General features: G+C 36.4%; 1 protein-coding gene across 2 annotated transcripts in view; it reads right to left on the bottom strand.

The window, feature by feature from the left end:
- The window catches only part of Gucy1a2 (guanylate cyclase 1 soluble subunit alpha 2), a 321255-nt gene that overhangs the window by 268652 nt on the left and 32436 nt on the right, over nucleotides 1-20167 (bottom strand). For both annotated transcript variants that reach the window (XM_051155869.1, XM_051155868.1), the window contains exon 3: nucleotides 12853-12974. In XM_051155869.1, coding sequence (XP_051011826.1) covers nucleotides 12853-12974 — 122 coding nt within the window. The remainder of the gene's footprint in view (nucleotides 1-12852; nucleotides 12975-20167) is intronic.

The raw sequence follows: 20167 nt of genomic DNA, 5'->3' as shown, positions 1-20167 counted from the left end.
CAATTTCTTTATAATATGTCCCTGCTTTTACTCTCTCTCTTCTTCCCCCCTTCTTATACACACAAATATACAGACACATACACACAGAGAGAGACAAACACACACACACACACACACACATATGAAACATACATCTAATTTGAAGGTATCAAACATCACAGTCCTTCACTCTATTTTGCTGTGTTTTGATAGTAGGTAATCACCTAATCCTCAGCCCATATTGATCATTTGTTGATTACTTCAGTAAATTCCTTTATACCTAATTATTTTCTAATCCCAGTACCAGGTCAAGCATGATGATATTCCCATTTGTTTTTGTTTTTTGTTTTTTTTTTTTGTTTTTTTTTTTCTCTATACTCTTCTCTCTTTGAGAACATTTCCTCAACCTTTCAAATAATGTCTGCTGGCATCTCAGAAGTCAGGAACATGCTTCTATGGAAAGAATTATCATTGGCAAAAGACTTGGGAATGTAGCTCAGTGATAGCTGCTTGTCTATCATGACAGGGACTCGTTTTTCTATCTCTAATATTGCCAAAAACAGATAAAAAGATACTTAAAATATTTCTGATTAAAGGCAGTGGGCAATGTAAATCAATGTACAGACAAATAGATTGCAGTGATATATATATACTGGGTTCAAGGGACTGGCTTAACAAACAGAAACTGTACTTGTAAAGTGATACATTTACAGTCAAAAATAGAAAAAGTGTGAAAAGTTAAAAAAACAGTTCATTTGTTTCTAAAGTTGAAAAACTGTATTCCAAGTCTTCTTTCAATATTTCTTAGTTGAGTGACTTGGACTAAGTAGCATTCTTAGTCTTAACTATTTTATCTGTAAAATTAGACATCTATATTTAGTTCTATAACTCAATGAGAGATGAAGTAATAGCTGTAATAAGTTCATTGCAAATAAGAAAGTACCTCATAATTCTCTGTATTTGTGTGAGTTACTTAAATGAAAGAAAAATAATTTTCATAGCATACAGATGTTTTGATCCTTTCCACTTTTTTCTATCAGAGTTGGCTCATCAGCAGCTATCATTCTGAAATTACCTTATTTGTTATTTTGTGTTATTTCCAGTATCTACTTCCCCCCTTTATATCTGTTTTTGTCCTATTGATAACTGGCACTTAAAACATAAACTACTCAGAAACACTATGCTGGTGGAAACAACCCTTGAAAACTGTTCCTGTAATATGGCAAACAGGTCCCCAGAGATCACACAGACTTCTGTAGAGTAATAATCCTTTCAGGCTTATTAAACTGAGCTTTAAGTATAAATTTTGGTGCTCTTTTAAATCTTCAATGGAGACACTTTAGAGACTTGCAGCAAAATGAGTGTATTGGTTACTTAATTTTCTAAATAAAATATTACCCTTAAATATGAAACTAAGGCAAATGCGTAATAATGAATTGTGAAGCAAAATTTTAAATGTTTTCAATTGGTGTTGCTGCTTTTCTTAAAATGTGAGATAGGCAATCAGAATAATAAAAGCAGAAAGAATATTTTATTCACTTTTGTCTATTAGTTGTGTGTATTTGTGCCTATATGAGTGCGAGCATATGAGTGCAAACACCCAGAAAAGCCAGAAGAGGGCATTGAATGCCCTGGAAAGAGAATTATAAGTGGTTTTGAGAATCATTATATGGATGCTGGGAACCAAACTCAGATACTCTGCAAGAACAGTTTACACTCTTAAGCACTCACTGAGTCACTTCTCTAGCCTTAAGATTTTTTAAAAGGTAAATGAAAGAAATAGTCTGAGTTCTCTGGCTGACACCATTGCATCCCACTTACAAACATCCTAAACAAGCTCAGCACTTAATGAAAGCTTAAACAAGTAGAGACATCCCTTCCCCGTGGCAGAAGCAAACTATTGCCCATTTTATTTTTCTCCTACACTAAATGTTTCCTTTGGTGATTGAGTGAATTATGAATTTGGAAGTACAAGTTAACAAAAAAATTTTTTTTACCTAAGGCTCTCAAATTAAAAACTGGCAGTAATCAAGCATTTTACTAAAATGTGTGACCATTTGCTTTTGATATTGGTTTAAACAGCAACCATTGCAGGTCTATGTGAGGTAATGATGTAAGGTGAAGAAGCTAAAGGAAACAAAAAGTCCTAGCTGTCTCTCAACCAAATAATGGATAAAACGGTATAGTATAGTTATACAATAAAATCTTACTCAGCTATTAAAAGCAAAGGCATAAGGAAATTTGCAGGCAAACGGATGGAACTAGAAATAGTCATTTTGAATGAGGTAACTGAGACCCATAAAGACAAACATGGTATGTGCTCACTTACAGGTGGATAAAGTACAAAGTAACCATGCTACACTCCACAAATCCAAAGAAGCCAAGTAACAGGGAGGACCCAAGGGAGAATGTTTGACCTTCACTGAGAAAGGGAACTAGATTACACATTTGGGGTTGAAGGAGGAGGGAACTGAGTGGTGGTGGGTAGGGGATTGGAGTGATCAAGTTTGGGGAGGATTGAACGAGAAAGAACTGGAAGAGAGAACATGAATCTGGATAGTGGGAAATCTCTTAGATGAACTAGACACCTAGACCAACCACAACTCCCAGAAAGCTATATGGGTGACCCTAGCTAAGACTTGTTGCAACATAGAATATGGGACCAAAATGGCTACCACCTGTAACCAGGTAAGACTTCCAATGAAGGCATGGGAACAGCAACCCAGGCACTATAATTTTTCCTGCCTACAAGATGTACAGAGATAAAGAGCGTGCAGAAATTGAGGGAATGACTAACCAATGACTGACCAAGATTCAGATCCATGCTATGAGAGGAACTCCACCCCTGACACTATCCTCCTACTGTTTTTCTTTATTTTTTATTTATAATAATTTATTCATATGACATCTTAACTGTTATCCCCTTGCTTGTACCTTCTTGTTCTCACCCTCCTTCCCTCTTATGCCCTACCCTAGACGTCTAGACCTCTGATGGGGAGAGGGGCAAGGCTTCATTCCCACTATCTAACCAGAGCCAATCAGTTCTCATCAGGATAGCCTGCATCCCTTTTGTCTGTGTGCCCACAAGTCTCCCTGCCAATGAGAAGTGATCAAATTGCAAGCACTAGAGTTCATGTCCAAGGGACTCCCTCCCTGCTTCAGCCACAACCTTGGAAAAGGACCACAATACTACACTATTTGCATTAATTCTATCCTTAATTTTTTTTTACTTTTTCAATTTTAAGATTTAAAATCTGTGACTCAAAATGAAGTTGTTCTTCGAAGAAAGAGTAGTGTAAATGGGGAAATATGGGCTGTAGAAAAATCAAAAGAACCATGGGTCAGAGGCTATGGAGTTAATTAGTAAACACCATAGAATAAAAAAGAACAAAGGCTAGGAAGAAGAAACACATGTTCTTTTTTTAAAATATATTTTATTAATTTATTCATATTACATCTCAATTGTTATCCCATCCCTTGTATCCTCCCATTCCTCCCTCCTTCCCATTTTCCCTTTATTCCTCTTCCCTATGACTGTGACTGAGGGGGGCCTCCTCCCCCTGTATATGCTCATAGGGTATCAAGTCTCTTCTTGGTAGCATGTTATCCTTCCTCTGAGTGCCACCAGGCCTCTCCATCCAGGGGATGTGGTCAAATATGGGGCACCAGAGTTCATGTGAAATTCAGAACACACTCTCCACTCAACTGTGAAGAATGTCCTGCCCATTGGGTAGATCTGGGTAGGGGTTCAAAGTTAACTGGATGTATTATCCTTGCCTAGTGCCATAGTTTGAGTAGGACCCCTGAGTCCAGATCTGCCTATCATAATGTTTCTCTTGTAGGTTTCTCAGACCATCTAGATCCTTTATTTCCCATTCACATATGTTTCTCTCACCTAGAATCCTCATAAGATGTCCTCCCCTCTGTCCCACTTTCCTGGTAGGTGAAGACTTTCATGGGGCATATCCCTTGGGCTAGTGTCCAGATATAAGTGAGTATATACCATTTGACTCTTTCTGCTTCTGGATTAACTCACTCATTATGATAATTTCTAGCTCAATCTGTTTGTCCACAAATTTTGGAAATTCCTTGTTTTTAATAGCTGAGTAGTATTCCATAGTATAAATGTACCACAGTTTCTTTATCCATTCTTCTACTGAGGGACATTTAGGTGGTTTACAGGTTCTGGCTATTATGAATAAGGCTGCTATGAACATGGTTGAACAAATGTTCTTGTTGTGTGCTGGAGCATCTTCTGGGTATATTCCAAGGAGTGGAATAGCTGGGTCTTGAGGAAACCCCATTCCCAGTTTTCTGAGATAGTGCCAGATAGATTTCCAAAGTGGCTGTACTAGTTTGCATTCCCACCAGCAATGAAGGAGTGTTCCTCTCTCTCCACATCCTCACCAGCATGTGGTGTCACTTGAATTTTTGATCTTAGCAGTTCTGATGGTTGTACGATGGAATCTCACAGTTGTTTTTATTTACATTTCCCTGATGACTAAGGAGGTTGAGCATTTCCTTAAGTGTTTCTCAGCCATTTGATATTCCTCTGTTGAGAATTCTCTGTTTACTTCTGAGCCCCATTTCTCAATTGGGTTATTTGGTTTGCTGGTGTTTCATTTCTTGAGTTCTTTATATACTTTGGATATTAGACCTTTCTCAGATGTAGGGTTGGTGAAGATTTTTCCCAGTCTGTAGGTGGTTGCTTTATTCTGTTGACAGTGTCTCCTGCCTTACAGAAGCTTCTCAGCCTCATGAGGTTTCTATCTTTTGTTCTGTTCAGGAAGTTGTCTCCTGTGTCAATGTGTTCCAAGCTCTTCCCCACTTTTTCTTCTAACTGAGTTAGTGTTTCTGGTTTTATGTTGAGGTCTTTTATCCACTTGGATTTGAGTTTTGTGCATGGTGACAAATATGAGTCCAATTGCAATTTTTTACACATAGACATCCAGTTAGACCAGCACTATTTGTTGAAGATGCCTTCCTTTTTCCATTGAATAGATTTGGATTCTTTGTCAAAAATCAAATGACCATATGTGTGTAGATTCCTATCTGGGTCTTCGATTCGATTCCACTGATCAACCAGCCTATTACTTTGCCAGTACCATGATGTTTTAATTACACTTGCTTTATAGTACAGCTCGAGATCAGGTATGGAGATTCCTCCAGAAGATCTTTTATTATACAAGATTGTTTTATCTATTCTGGGTTTTTTGTTTTTCCATATGAAGTTGAGAATTGAACTTTCAATGTCTTGAAAAAACTGTGTAGGTATTTTGATAGGGATTGCATTGAATATGTAAACTGCTTTTGGTAAGATTGGCATTTTTACTATGTTTATTCACCCAATCCACGAGGAAGGAAGATCATTCCATCTTCTCATGTCGCCTTCAATCTCTTTTTTCAGAGTTTTGAATTTTTTTCAAAAAAGTCCTTCACTTACTCAGTTAGAGTTACTCCTAAATACTTTATATTGCTTGTGGATATTGTGAAGGGTGTAGTTTTCTGAATTTCTTCCTCTGCATGTTTGTCATTTGTATATAGAAAAGCTACTGACTTATTTGAGTTAATTTTGTATCCAGCCAATTTGCTGAAGGTGTTTTTCTGCTGTAGGACTTCTTTGGTGGAATTTTGGGGTTCACGTATATATATTATCATATCATCTGCAAATAAGGATAGTTTTACTTCCTTTTTTCCCATTTGGATCCCCTTGATTTCCTTTTGTTGTCTTATTGCTCTGGCTATAACTTTAAGAACTATATTGAAGAGATATGGAGAAAGTGGGCAGCCTTGTCTGGTCCCTGATTTTAGAGGAATTTCCTTGAGTATCTCTCCATTTAATTTGATGTTGTCTATTGGCTTTCTGTCTATAACCTTTATTATGTTTAGGTTATGTGCTTTGAATTCCCAATCTCTCCAAAACTTTAAACATGAATGTGTGTTGGATTTTGTCAAATGCTTTTTCTGCATCTAAGGAGATGATCATGTGGGTTTTTTCTTTCAGTTTTTTTATATGGTGGTTTACATTGATGGATTTCCATATATTAAACCATCCCTGGGTGCCTGGAATGAAGCCTACCTGGTCATGGTGAATGATATCTCTGATATTTTGTTGTATTCGTTTTGCAAGTATTTTATTGAGTATTTGTACGTCAATGTTCATAAGAGAAATTGGTCTGAAATTCTCTTTTTTTCTTGGGTCTTTGTGGGGTTCAGCTATCAATGAGATTGTGGCCTCATAGAATGAACTTGGTAGTGTTCCATCTGTTTCTGTTTTTTGGAGTATCTTGAAGAGTATTAGTTCTTCTTTGAAGGTCTGGTAGAATTCTGCGCTGAAACCATCTGTCCCCGGGTTTTTTTTAGTTGGGAGACTATCAGTGATTGCTTCTATTTCTATAGGAGAAATAGGACTATTTAATTTCTTTATCAATCTTGAGTCAATTTTGGCAAGTAGAATCGATCAAGAAAATTGTCCATTTCTCTTGGGTTTTTCAAATTTTGTGGTATATATGCCTTTAAAGTAGGATCTTATGATTTTTTTGTATTTTTCCAGTGTCTGTTGTTATGTCTCCCTTTTCATTTCTGATTTTGTTGATTTGGATAGTGTCTCTTTGCCTTTTAGTTAGTTTGGCTAATGGTTTGTCTATCTTATTAATTTTATCAAAGAACCAGCTCTTGGTTTTGTTGAATCTTTGAATTGTTCTCTTTGTTTCTAATTTATTGATTTCAGCTTTGAGTTTGATTATTACCAGATGTCTACTCCTCTTGAGTGTTTCTGCTTCTTTTTTTTCAGGGTTTTCAGATGTGTCATTAAGTTGCTTATGTGGGATGTTTCCATTTTTTTTTTATAAAGGCTCTTGGTGCTATGAATTTTCTCTTAGCACCACTTTCAATGTGTCTCACAAATGTGTGTATGTTGTTTTTTCATTTTCATTGAATTTCAGGACGTCCTTAATTTCTTCCTTTATCTCTCCCCTGACTCATGTGTCATTAAGTAGAGAGTTATTTACTTTCTATGTGTGTGTAGGCTTTTTGTTATTTCTGTTGTTTTTGAAGTCTAGCCTTAAGCCATGGTAATCTGATAGGATACAAGGTATTAATGCAATCTTCTTGTATCTGTTGAGGCTTGCTTTGGGAAAACACTATTTTAAGGTAGTTTAAAGATACAATGTTCGTAAAACCAGGAGTTGGACCACAGGTAAACTGGATGGATAATGATTCCTCACATGGCAAGGAATATTCAATGAAAATCTCAGTGCCCAGCATGAAACACCTTACCAGTTATTATTGAACAGGGATTCCAGAGACACCTAATACAACACAGCCTATTGCCCTTGCTCTTGGTTGCCTACTATAACTAGACAGAAAGACACTCATACTGAAGATTGTGATTACAGAACATAGAAAAAATCCAGATGGAATGGACTGGAAGCTTTCCCCCAGCTTCGTAATTTTCATAGTGTTGGAAGATGCTATGCTAAGCAAGAAAATCAATCAGTAGTACTGTCTATTGGTTAACCCTGTCAGGCAAGATGTGCTGATGAGCACAATAGAGCTAACCATTTTTAAATTGAATCTGAGTCCTTCTACATGGGAGGAAATTCATGCCTAGTACTTTCAACCTTGTTTTTTAAAAAGTCTGCATCTCAGGAGGTCAGAGGCCCTAGGAAGAACTATTGTTACAGGCATTTTGTCAAACTGACTTCCAAATATTCACATTTAAACACATAAATTAGTGTGCCCTCAACCCTGACCAGACTGCATAACTCTGGAATGGTAGTCAGCAGTTAATTCAGACAATCACAAGTGACCAAAATGATGGGAATAAGTGATTATCGAGTGTTCACCTCTAAATTGTACATCTATACCAAACACTCGCAAACAAGGCTAAAGGAACATCACAGAAAAGGTACAGAAAGAATACAAATGCTGGAAGATGGAGAGGAATGCTGTGAGATGCTGTCATCTGGACATGGCTTGACTATTTCACCCATAAACTACTTCAGCTATGCTTACCTGGCCAAGGTTAAGCCAACAATATCAATCAAGAGTCCAGCAGTCTGCACTATTTGGACTCAGTGGGTAACAAAAATAAATAAGAATAAGAGGAGGAGGAGGACTTATGAAAAAGATGTGTTGGAGATGCCTTGAGAGGAATGGAAAGGCAAAGCTTAGTGTGAATATGATCAAGATTCATTGTTTACATGTGTCAATTTGTGATAGAATTAATAAAATATATTCTTTTTAAGAAAAAAGACCAGAGACTTTTACCAAGCCAATAACACTGAACATACCAAACCAGGTTTAACATTTCAACATCTACTTGAAAGCTTTAGCCAGAAGTTTCAGCACTGTGCTTACTACAGTATAAGTGTGAAGTCACCTTTCTGTCATAATGGCAAACTCTGCCTCCCTAAGTTTACATATCTAGCATTAAAAGCTAAAGAAAATTCATACTGTTTCTAAACTGGAAATGATCCAGATCACTCTAAGGCTGCAAAATCTTCAGTACTGATGACAAATAATTCTTAGTTTTGATATTACTTGACATATACAAACAAGTCCCTCAAGTTAAATTTAAAAGAGCAACAAAGCTGGAGCATCAATGCCAACCTGTTGTCATAGTTATTTGGAGTGTTTAACATAGGAAGATCAAAATGTTCAAAACCTGGCTTAGCTACACAATGGGTTCAAGGCCTATTTTGGCAACATAGTGAGACTCTTCAATCAAAATAAAAAGTGAAAATAGGGCTCAGTGGTAGAAAACTTGCCTAGATAGAATACATGATGCTTTTGGTTCAATTTCCAGTATTGCAAAACAATAAAGTAAAATGCAACATCATGACAACTTTGATTATCTATAGAACTAGAAAGGTGGTATATAATTAGCATAATCAGCATTATGGAGGGGGTATGAGATTTTAAGGTCAACAACTGAGACAAAAGTAATATAAGGAATATGGTATTTGTGTAACCAAGGCTACTCAGAAAAACCCTATCTCCTAAGAAAGGAAAGAAAGAAAGGAAGGAAGGAAGAAAGAAAGAAAGAAAGAAAGAAAGAAAGAAAAAAAGGAAGAAAGAAAGAAAGGAAGAAAGAAAGAAAGCAGAATGACCAAAGAGAAGAAAGAAAGAGAAAGAAGAACAGAAAGAAGAAGAAGAAAGAAAAAAGAAAAGAAAAGAAAGAAAGAGAAAAGAAGAAAGAAAGACAGAAAGAAAGAAAAGAAACAAAAGAAAGAAAGAAAGAAAGAAGAATAAGAAAGGAAAGAAAGAAGAAAGAAAAGGAAAAAGGAAGAAAGAAAGAAAGCAGAAATGACCAAAGAAAGAAAGAACAGAGAAGAAAAGATAAGAAAGGAAAGAAGAAAGAAAGGAAGAAAGAAAGAAGAAAGACCAAAAGAAAGAAAGAAAGAAAGGAAGAAAGGAAGAAAGAAAGAAAGAAAGAAAGAAAGAAAGAAAGAAAGAAAAAAAGAAAGCAGAATGACCCAGATTTAAACCATGCTGTTGTGGCAAGTTTGTTCAGAATAGACCAAAGATTAACAAATTAACAAAAATCCATTTCCTTACCTATTAACGAAGTGAACAAAACTGACCTCTGAAAAGATCATTTTATGAATATTCAATAACAACAACAAACATCAATCTGGCACTGGTATGTTACACATCAGGTTGTTTTAAGTACTTAACATAATAAATTAACATATTTAAAATTTCCTATCCAATATAAGAGAGGAAATGTATAATAACATTATCTCCAATTTACAATTGAGAAATTTGAGGCATTAATATATGGAGTAAATGATTCCTTGTCTAGCCTAGGTCTTGCTAGTCCTTTCTTCAAAATCATTGCTATAACATATTACAATAGCATTATGAATTCTTTACTCCTTATCTTGGTCAGAGATCTGCTACTGTAAAGAAACACCATGTCCACAACAAGGCTTACAAAGAGAGCATTTACTTGGACCTTGTTTATAGTTTCAGAAGGTTAGTCTATTATCATCATGACAGGGTGCATGGCAGCACACAAACAGAAATGGTATTGGAGAAGTTGCAGAAAGCTATAGCCTGATCGACTGGCAGAGAGAGACAGAGACAGAAACACAGAGACACAGAGAGATAAACACAGAGAGAGACAGAGGCACAGAGGCACAGAAAGAGAAAGAGACAGAGAGTTTCTGGGCTTGGCATGATTTTTTGAAACCTCAAATCCTACTTCCAGATACTAACTTCTTCCAACAAGGCCACACCTCCTAATCCTTTCAAATTTGCACGCCCTGGTAACCAAGATTTCAGGTCTATAGACCTATGGAAACCAGTCTCATTCCAACAACCACACCCCTCTAATTACATTAATTCCCATCCATCAGATTAATACTTAAAGTACTTTCCCCTCTTCTGGCAGGGTTTCTCTGTTAAACAGTCTTGGCTGTCCTGAAACTTATTTTGTAGACCAGGCTGACCTCCAATTCACAGAGATCCTTCTGCCTCTATGCTGAGTGCTAGAATTAAAGGCATGTGCCACCACAACCTTGCTTTCAATGTACTTTTAAGAAAGAAACAAAATTAACCATTTGTTAAGTTAAAGTGACAAGAACTACAGTAGTGGCATTTATTTGTTGCTATCAATCTTCTTTCATCAGTGAAAATGGTAAGTTCTTATTTTATTTTCCACCTAGTTCCCTAAGATGCTAAGCATGTAAAACACATTCTAGTCCACTAAATAATGTCACCTATTAATTTTAATATGACTTAATCTAGGAAAAAATAGTTATAATAAATGTCTTTTAGTTTTATCGCCAAATAATGATTCCCAAATAGACATTTCAAATCATAATGAAAAAAATGCACATGCAGGTTGACAAAAACAATAATTGATTTTTTTTAAGTCAACAATATAAAAACATCATATCAAATAAAGATTCTGGAGTCTGTAGCAATTTCTAAACACCTCTAAATTTCACAATATTTTAGAGTTTCTGACAACAAGGAAATACTGTGAAGGATAAGCTCCTGTGATCATTTCTTCTAGTTTCTTCCTTCCTCCTCACTAGCACATTCCAAGTAAAATCATCCTGGACAACAAGACTTTTAGTCTGACTTTAAATGTGTGACATTTTTAGAAGAAGCAAACTACTCTTACAGAGACCTTTAAAACACAGAAAATGTTGTTGAGTGTCCTGTTCACAACACCTGCCCTTCCTGGTTATTGTGAGAGAAGAGACTTAAGAAGAACAATCTGAAGCTGTTTTGTGTGATATTTAGCCAATAACTAATTCTTACTGAAGTAGCAAGACTTTTATTGCTATAAATCATCAGCATATAAGTTCATGTACAACAGTTATATCTGTCTGCTTTTTGTCCCTAAAAATCCCTGTCATAGCATCAAAAAATGCTTTAAAAATCAGAGTATCATAACTCACTATAGCAAAGAAGACGACACAGCTGGTCATCGCTCTCCTTTAGTTATCTACATTCATCTGTCTCCATCCCTATAGTGCTAACTAAATCCAAGCCACAGTACCAAGTGGCAACATGCTCATAACAAACCCAATAGAGGGCCTTATGATACACATTTCACTACACGACTAAACCAGCACAATTTTCAATAAAACGCAAAATGTCCTGCTTTATAGGAGTACAGGCATAATTTTACAATTAATGAAAATTAAAAATAGATGTTGAATATTATTCCTTTAAATACTGATATTTCTCAGACAATTAAAATTAGTCTATATTAGCATACAAAAGAAATTATGCTTTGACAATTAATGTGATTCAATAATTAATGTTTCAATAATTAATGCTCAAAGTCACAAGCAGAGAGGGACTATCTTCACATCTATCTTCACTTGAATAAAGGCTTCTTGGAAGGACTCTTTGTGTTGTTAAAATGATTATCATGGCTCCAACAAGGAGTACAGTGTATTCAATATTTCTATTTCTGAAACTATGTGACAGAATGTATACAAAAGTAGTTACTGATTACAAAAAAGAGCAAGAAAAAGAAAACGTTATCCCTGAATATTTTTTTCTCATTGGGAGAGGACTTAGAACCAGGATTTGGTAAAACAACTGTTTTCCAGGCCATCAGAGCATGGAAGTGATGGAACCAGCACATAATGAAAGCATTGTTGGCCCTGCAAAATGCCAGAGAGTTGTATCTGGGGCACAAAAAAATTGGGATTCAAAAAAGAACCAAGTTACATTGACTTCAAGAAAGCAAGCAAAATAAAACTAAAAGATAAAACAGCTTCTATACAAAATTAGAACTAAACAGATTGCCGCTGTAGCATGAGCTATGCAGAGTACTCTCACACACCAACACATTCATGCTTTTCTAGAACACAGCTCAGTTACAGAGCAGAATGCATCATTCCTCTCATAACAGTACATTTTATACCCATATTGGGAGCATACAAAATCCTGAAGGTAACTACTGGCATCTTCAAGGTGCACATTCCCAAGGCCTAAGCCCAAGTTTGGCACCTAGTAGATGACATATTTCACTGATATGTTACAAGTGCATCCCAGAAATAAGAAAGTATAATGATAGGAAGAAAGAAAGATCTTACAGTTCAGGCAAAGGTAAGAGACAGAGAAATATGGAATGTATCTGGCCAATACTAAAATATAAGTTTTTTTAAAACATTTTCCTAAAAATGTGAGAATCCATTATAATGTTTTTGAGTTTACCTGTAAATGGCTTGTTTGTTATTCACATTCAAACATTTTCTTGGGTGTAAAATTATACACCTACAGATGATGTCTTGGTCTATAATACTCTGCAAATCTTTAGAGAAAATGAAACACTGGTACCTTTACTTCCCCCTTTAACTCATATTCTCTGTCAAACATATAAATATATAGTTAATATACCGAGTACGTTAGCCGTACACCGAAGAATTCTTGAGACATCTTCAGTTTCCTCTTTGTTGGAATGGTCTGCATAGGAGCATCTGTTAGAGATATTGTGGAAATTCTTTTCTGCATCCCTATAACTAAGAGGAAAATAAAATTAGCACATGGGGGAATATTTGAAAACATTTGCAAATGCTCTCACATCTACACAAAGTACATACAGTCTATGCTTTCAGCATAACCACCTTTAAAATAATTGATCTAAATATAATTTTTGCTGTAATTCACTATTCCCATTAACATTAACAGTACAGGACTATATATGGAGGAAACTATGAATTAGAAAGCTCTTAGAGGTGTAGTAAAATACATTTCATGTGAAAGAGAAAAAAGGAATAATGGGAAGAGACTTTTATGTGGTGGGAGGGATGGGGGGATTAGATAGAAGACAGAGTAGGAGAGGGATAACTAAGATTGGGAATTTTTTTAATTGTGAGTATTTGAAAAAGCCAAATGCTCATCTACTAGTTTGTAAGCTTTCCACTAGCCTGGGGTAAACCTGAGAGTAGAACACTGATATGAAGTTGAAAAGGAGGTTAGGCAAAGAAAGGGATTAGAGTGGCAGTCAAAGGTGGGAGGTAGGACAGGTATAACTAACTGAAAGGATATCTGAAAAGATCATATGGAAACTTAATGTTTTATACAATTTGAAAATATGCCCAGTTTCATAGAAAATAGTTTATCTGGAGTTGTAAAACATATAATATAATGCTCCTCCCAGAAGCCATATTTTGCCAAATAAAAGCCCAGAGCCTGGTGGGTGATGCCTCTCCTCAATGTTTATGTAAGATGTGTTATTACAATCAAAGAATATAGGTGATTGCCTTTGCTCTTGGAAACTCATTATAAATTCAAATTAATACGACATAGTGAAATCAGGTTGCTACTGACCAGGAAGCATCCTACCTTCTGACTAGATTTCATAGTACCAGAAAGTGCAATCCAGGCTATTTTGTTTTTGGTTTTGTTTTTGTTTTTGTTTGAGTGGAAACACACAAGTGGTCAAAATATAGAGAATAATTGTCAGTTGACTACTTAGCCACAAATGGAGCATCTATATCACTCACCCAAAGATGTAAGGAATCATTTGAGAAGAGGGGGTTCTGGGTACCTGTCTGAAAGTCTGCCATGTACTTCCTCACAAACCTAAGGCATTCTCTGGTTACCTTTAATAAAAATATGGGGGAGGGGCTGGAGTAATGGCTCAGAGGTTAAGAGCACTGACTTCTCTTCCAGAGGTCCTGAGTTCAATTCCCAGCAACCACATGGTAGCTCATAACCATCTATAATGTGATCTGATGCCCTCTTCTGGCCTGCAGGTGTACATGCAGGCAGAGCACTGTATACATAATAAATAAATAAATCTTTTTTTTTTTTTAATCTGATGGGGATGCTCCTAGGAATCCATGGGGATGACCTGAGCTGAGACTCTTAGATGTGGAGGATATGGACCCTGAAGTCACTACCTCCTGTAGACAAGTGGATCTTCCAGTGGAGAGAGGTGGACACCAACCCACCCATAAAACCTTCGATCCAAAATTTGTCTTGCCTACAAGAAACATAGGAATAAATATGGAACAGAGATTGAGGAAATGGCAAACCAGTGACTGGCCCAATTTAAGAGCCACCGATGGGAGAGAGACAATCTCAGACACTATTAATGACACTAACTATACTATGCTTGCAGACCAGAGCCTACCATAACTGTCTTCTGAGAGGCTTCATACAGCAGATGATGGAAACAGATGCAGAGATCCACAGTCAAACTATAGGTTGAGCTTTGTGGGAGAGTATCAGGAAGAATTGAGGAAGCCATATGAGTCAAGAAAACCACATGAATACCTACAGAGCCAATTAATTTGGGCCCATGGGGGCTCACAGAAATGGAATCACCAACCAAAAAGTTTCCATGGGCCAAACCTAAATACCCTACACATGTATAACAGAAGTACAACATGGTCATCATGTGGGTCCACTAATAATGGGAGTAGGGGCTGTCACTAATTCTGTTCCCTGCTTTTGGATCCCATTCTCCTAGCTGGATTAACTTGTCTGGCCTCATTTGGAGAGGATGTGTTTAGTCCTGTTCTGACTTGAGATGCCATGGTAGATTGGACCCCTTAGTTCCCTCCCCCCATCTCCATAAAGATGTATAAAAGGAATTAGGGGAAAGGGGATATGAGAGGCGGACTGAGTGAAAAGTGGAGAGGGGGCTGATATCAGGCTGCTTAAAATTAAGTAATATATGAAAAATAAAATCTGACAGCCATTAGCTGGATAGAAAGTGGAAGGCAGCACTTCCTGGTAAAGAGAAAGCAACAATGGGAAGGACTTGATGGGAAAAGGGGATTCATCAAGCTCATATGGTGGTGGGTGGAACATGAGCAGAGAAATATACAAGGTTGTAGGAGGAGATATAATCAGATTAGTCTGGGTAGAGGAGTTGGAAGGTAGCCCAAGTTAAAGGCCAAAGATTTTGAAATATAGAAGAGTCTCTGTATTCTTATTTATATAGCAGTTGAGTCCATAAAAGTGCAGCAACAATTGCTGCCCAATGCAGGAAAAAGAAAATGACCTTAAATTCAGTATTATGAAGATGATATAGACCTTCAAAGAGGAAATTGAGGGGTTAGAGAGATGGCTCAGATGTTAAGAGCACTGTTTGTTCTTGCAAAGGTCCTGAGTTTAATTCCCAGCAACCATATGGTGGCTCACAACCATCTATAATGAGATCTGATGCCTCTTCTGGCATTCAGGCTCACATGAGGGCAGAATACTATACAAATAGTAAATAAATATATCTTTAAAAAATAAATAAATAAAGAGGAAATTAATAGATCCTTTAAACAATACAGCTGAAGCAAATGAATAAAACTGGTTAAGACCTGAATATGCAAACAGAGCAAAAAAAAAAAAAAAAAAAAAAAAAAAAAAAAAGAAATCCTGGGCATGGAAAACCTAGGTAAGAAAACAGTAACTATAGGTGCACTCATCACCAGCAGAATGATGGAAGAAAGAATCTCAGAAGCGGAAATCACAATTGAAGAAATTGAAACATCTGTTAAAGAAAGTATTGAATCTAAAAATGTTCCTGACACAAAACAGCAAGAAAATCTGGAAGACCATGAAAAGACCTAATCTAAGAACAATAGGAATAGAAGGAGACCATTCCAAGCTAAAATATTCAGAAAATAATTTCAAAAAATCATAGAAGAAAATTACACCAGTCTAAAGAAAGAGATGCTTATAAACATGTGAGAAGCTTACAAAACATCAGACAGATTGGAAAGAAAAGAAAATGCTCCCAAAAAATAATAATCACAATACTCAATGTGTGAAAGAAAGACAGAATATTAAAAGCTGGGAGAGGAAAAGGTAATATGTAAAGTAATTTATAAAGTATATAGAATATATAAAGGCAGATCAATCAGAATTACACCTGACATCTCAACAGAAACTTTAAAAGCTGTAAGGGCCTAGGCTTGCAATCTCTAAGAGACCACGGATGCCAGCCCCGACTACTCTATCCAGCAAAGCTTTCAATCATCATAAAGAGAGAAAACAATATGTTCCTGACAAATCCAAATTTAAGCAATATCTATTCATACATCCAGCCCTATGGGAGATACTTGAAGAAAAACTCCAACCCAAGGAGTTTAACTACACCTAAGAAAACACAAGACCGTATATACCATATATACAAACAAAACCAAAAGAAGGGAAACACAGACACACACACACACACACACACACACACACACACACACACACACATACACACACACACACACACACACCTCAAAATAACAAGAATTAACAATCATTGGGCAGTAACATCACTCAGCATAATAGACTCAATTTCTCAATAAAAAGACACAGGATAACAGAATGGATGTAAAAATATCCATTTTTGATGTACATACAAGAAACATATGCCTGCATCAAATATAGACATTACACCAGGGTAAAGGGTTGGAGAAAGGATTTCCAAGCAAGTGGACACAAGAAGCAAGCTGGATTAGTCATTCAATTATCTAATAAAATAGACTTTCAACCAAAATTAATCAAAACAGATGGGGAGGGACACTTCATACTCATTAAAGGAAAATTTCACCAAGAGGATATGTCAATTCTGAAAAGATGTACCTAAAATGCATGGGCACTCACCTTTGTAAAAGAAACATTACAAAAGCTTAAATCACACATTGAATCTCACACAATAATAACAAAAGATTTCAATACCCCAATCTCACCAATGGACAGGTCATCCAGACAGAACCTAAACAGCGATATAATGAAACTAAATGTTATTAATCAAATAGACCTAGCAGGTATCTACAGAACACTTCACCCAAACACAAAAGAACATACCTTCTACAGAACATTTAACCGAAACACAAAAGAATATATCTTCTTCTCAGCAACTAACAGAACCTTTTTTAAAAATTGACCGCTTAGTCAGTCACAAAGCAAGCCTCAATAGATACAAGATAATTGAAATAACCCCTTATATTTTATCAGACCACCATGAAATAATGCTTAATTTCAACAACAGAAATCCTACAAACTCATGGAAACAGAACAACTCTCTACTTAATGACCACTGGGTGGGAGAAAGTAGAGAAATTAAAGGCTTTGTAGAATTCAATGAATATGAATGCAAGATATACCCAAACTTATGGGACACAATGAAAGCAGTGCTAAGAGGGAACTTCAGAGCACTAAGTATCTTAATAAAGAAATTAGTAACTAGTCAAACTAGTGACTCAACAGCAGACACAAAAGCTCCAGAATGAATGAAGGCAAACACATCTAAATGAAGTAGACAGCAAAAAATAATCAAACTCAGGACTGAAATCAATACATCAGAAATAGAGAACAATACAAAGAATCAATGAGCCGAATAACTGATTCTTTGAGAAAATCAACAAGAATGCAACAAAGTAAAAGGCAGATAGACAATGTTCAAATTAACAAAATTATAGGTTAAAAAATGGAGCATAACAACAGACAACAAAGTAACCCAAAGCACCATTAGGTCTTACTCCAAAAACATGTACTCCACAAAATTCTAAAATCTTAACAAAATGGATGAATTTCTTGATAGATACCACCTTCCAAAGTCAAATGAAGATCAAGCAAACAATATAAATATAGCTAAAACCCCAAGGAAATAAAACGGTTCTTAAAAATTTCTCAACCAAAAATACAAACAAACAAAAAAACAAAAACCAAAACTCAGGGTCAGATAATTTTAGTATTGAATTTTAAAAAAATTCAAAGAAGACATAATACCAATACTCTTCAAATTAGTCCATGAAATAAAATTATAAGGAACATTTATTTTATGAGGCCACAGTCTCACTGATACCTAAATCATACAAAGATTCAACAAAGAAAGAGAATTTCAAACCAATTTCCCTTTTGAACATTGATGCAAAAAATATTCAATAAAATACCTCATGAATCTGAAAAGCTTCTGTAAGGCAAAGGACACCTTCAAAAGGACAAAATGCAATTTACAGCATGGGATAAGATATTCTTCAGCTCTATATCCAACATAGGAATGATATCCAAAACATATTAATGAACTCCAAAAACTAGACACCAGCAAACCAAACAACCCAGTTTTTTTTTTTTTTAAATGGGGTATGGATCCAAACAGAATTCTCAATGGAGGAATCTCTAATGGCTGAAAGGCACTTGAAGAAATGTTCAACATCCTTAGTCATCAAAGAAATGCATGTCTAAATGACTCCGCGATTCCATCTTACACCCATCAGAATAGCTAAGAACAAAAACTCAAGTGACAACATATGCTGGTGAGGATGCAGAGCAAGGGAAAAACTTCTCCATTGCTGATAGGAATGCAAATTTGTACAACCCTTTTGGCAATAAATTTGTCTGTTTCTCAAAAAATTGGGAGTAGCTCTACCTCAAGGCACAGATATACCATTCCTGTACATATACCCAAAAGATGCTTTACCATGTTCCAAGGATATTTGCTCAACTATGTTCATAGTAGCTTTATTTTTAATAGCCAGAAACTAGAAAAACCTTAAAAGCCCCTAAAGCAAAGAATGGATAAAGAAACTGTGGTACATCTACACAATGCACTATTACTCAGCTATTAAAAGCAATGGCATCATGAAATTTGCAGGCAAACTAGAAAATATCCTGAGTGAAGTAACTGAGACCAGAAAAACAAACATGGTGTGTACTCGCTTATATATAGATATTGTATTAGCCATAAAGTACAGGATAACCGTACTACAATCCACAGAACCCAAGAACCTAAATATCAAGGAGGACCCAATGGGAGGATCATTGAATCTCACTGAGAAAGGAAAATAAAATAAATACATATCTGGGGTGGATGCAAGGAGGGAAGGAAGGTGAGAGGTCAACAAAAGAGAGCAATTGTGTGAAGAACAGAGGAAGAGAGTAGTGGAAGAAAGGAGTAGTAGAATCGGGGGTGCGGAGCCTCTGTGGAATGAACTAGAAACTAGCACAATAGAAACTCTCAGAATTACTTTAGCTAAGACTTCTGGCAATATAAGATATGGAACCTGAAACTGCCATCTCTGGTAACCAAAACAGGCTTCAAATGGACAGATTGGTGCACCCACCTAGACACAAAACATTCAACCCACAATTTTCCCTTCCTACTAAATATGCAGGGGTAAAGAGGGAGAAGAAATTGAGGGAATGGTCAACCAATGACTGGCCCAGCTTTAGATTTGTGCCATAAGACAGAGCCCACCCTTAACACCAGTAAGGATATTCTTCTATACTTTCAGACAGGACCCTAGGATAACTGTCATCTGAGAGGCTTCATGCAGCAACTGACGGAAAGAAATGCACAGACCCTAGCCAAACATTAGCAGAGCTTGGGGGAATCCTGGTGAAGAGGGGAAGGAAGGATTGAAGGATCCAGAGAGATCTAGGACACCTCAAGAAAACCTACAGAATCAACTAACCTGGGCCTGTATGGCCCCACAGAGATTGAATTACCTGAGAGCATGCATGGAACTGACCTAGGCCCTCTGCAAGATGCACCTAATCCTAACTGAAATGTGATATCCATGGAAGGCCTTCCCTTTTCTGAGGAGAAACATAGGATGAGGGAGAATGGTGGGAAGGAGAGGTCTGAGAGAAGAGGAGGGATGGAAAGCTGTGGTTGAGATGTAAATAAATAAATTAATTAATAAAAACAGAAAAAAAAAAAAAAAGAAAAGAAACACTAGATAACTTCTGCCAGAGTGGCCCAGAT

This window comes from Acomys russatus, chromosome 14 (genome assembly GCF_903995435.1).
Source record: "Acomys russatus chromosome 14, mAcoRus1.1, whole genome shotgun sequence".
Classification (NCBI taxonomy): Eukaryota; Metazoa; Chordata; class Mammalia; order Rodentia; family Muridae; genus Acomys; species Acomys russatus.
Note: the sequence above shows the minus strand (reverse complement) of the source record. Positions and strands in the feature narration are given on the sequence as shown.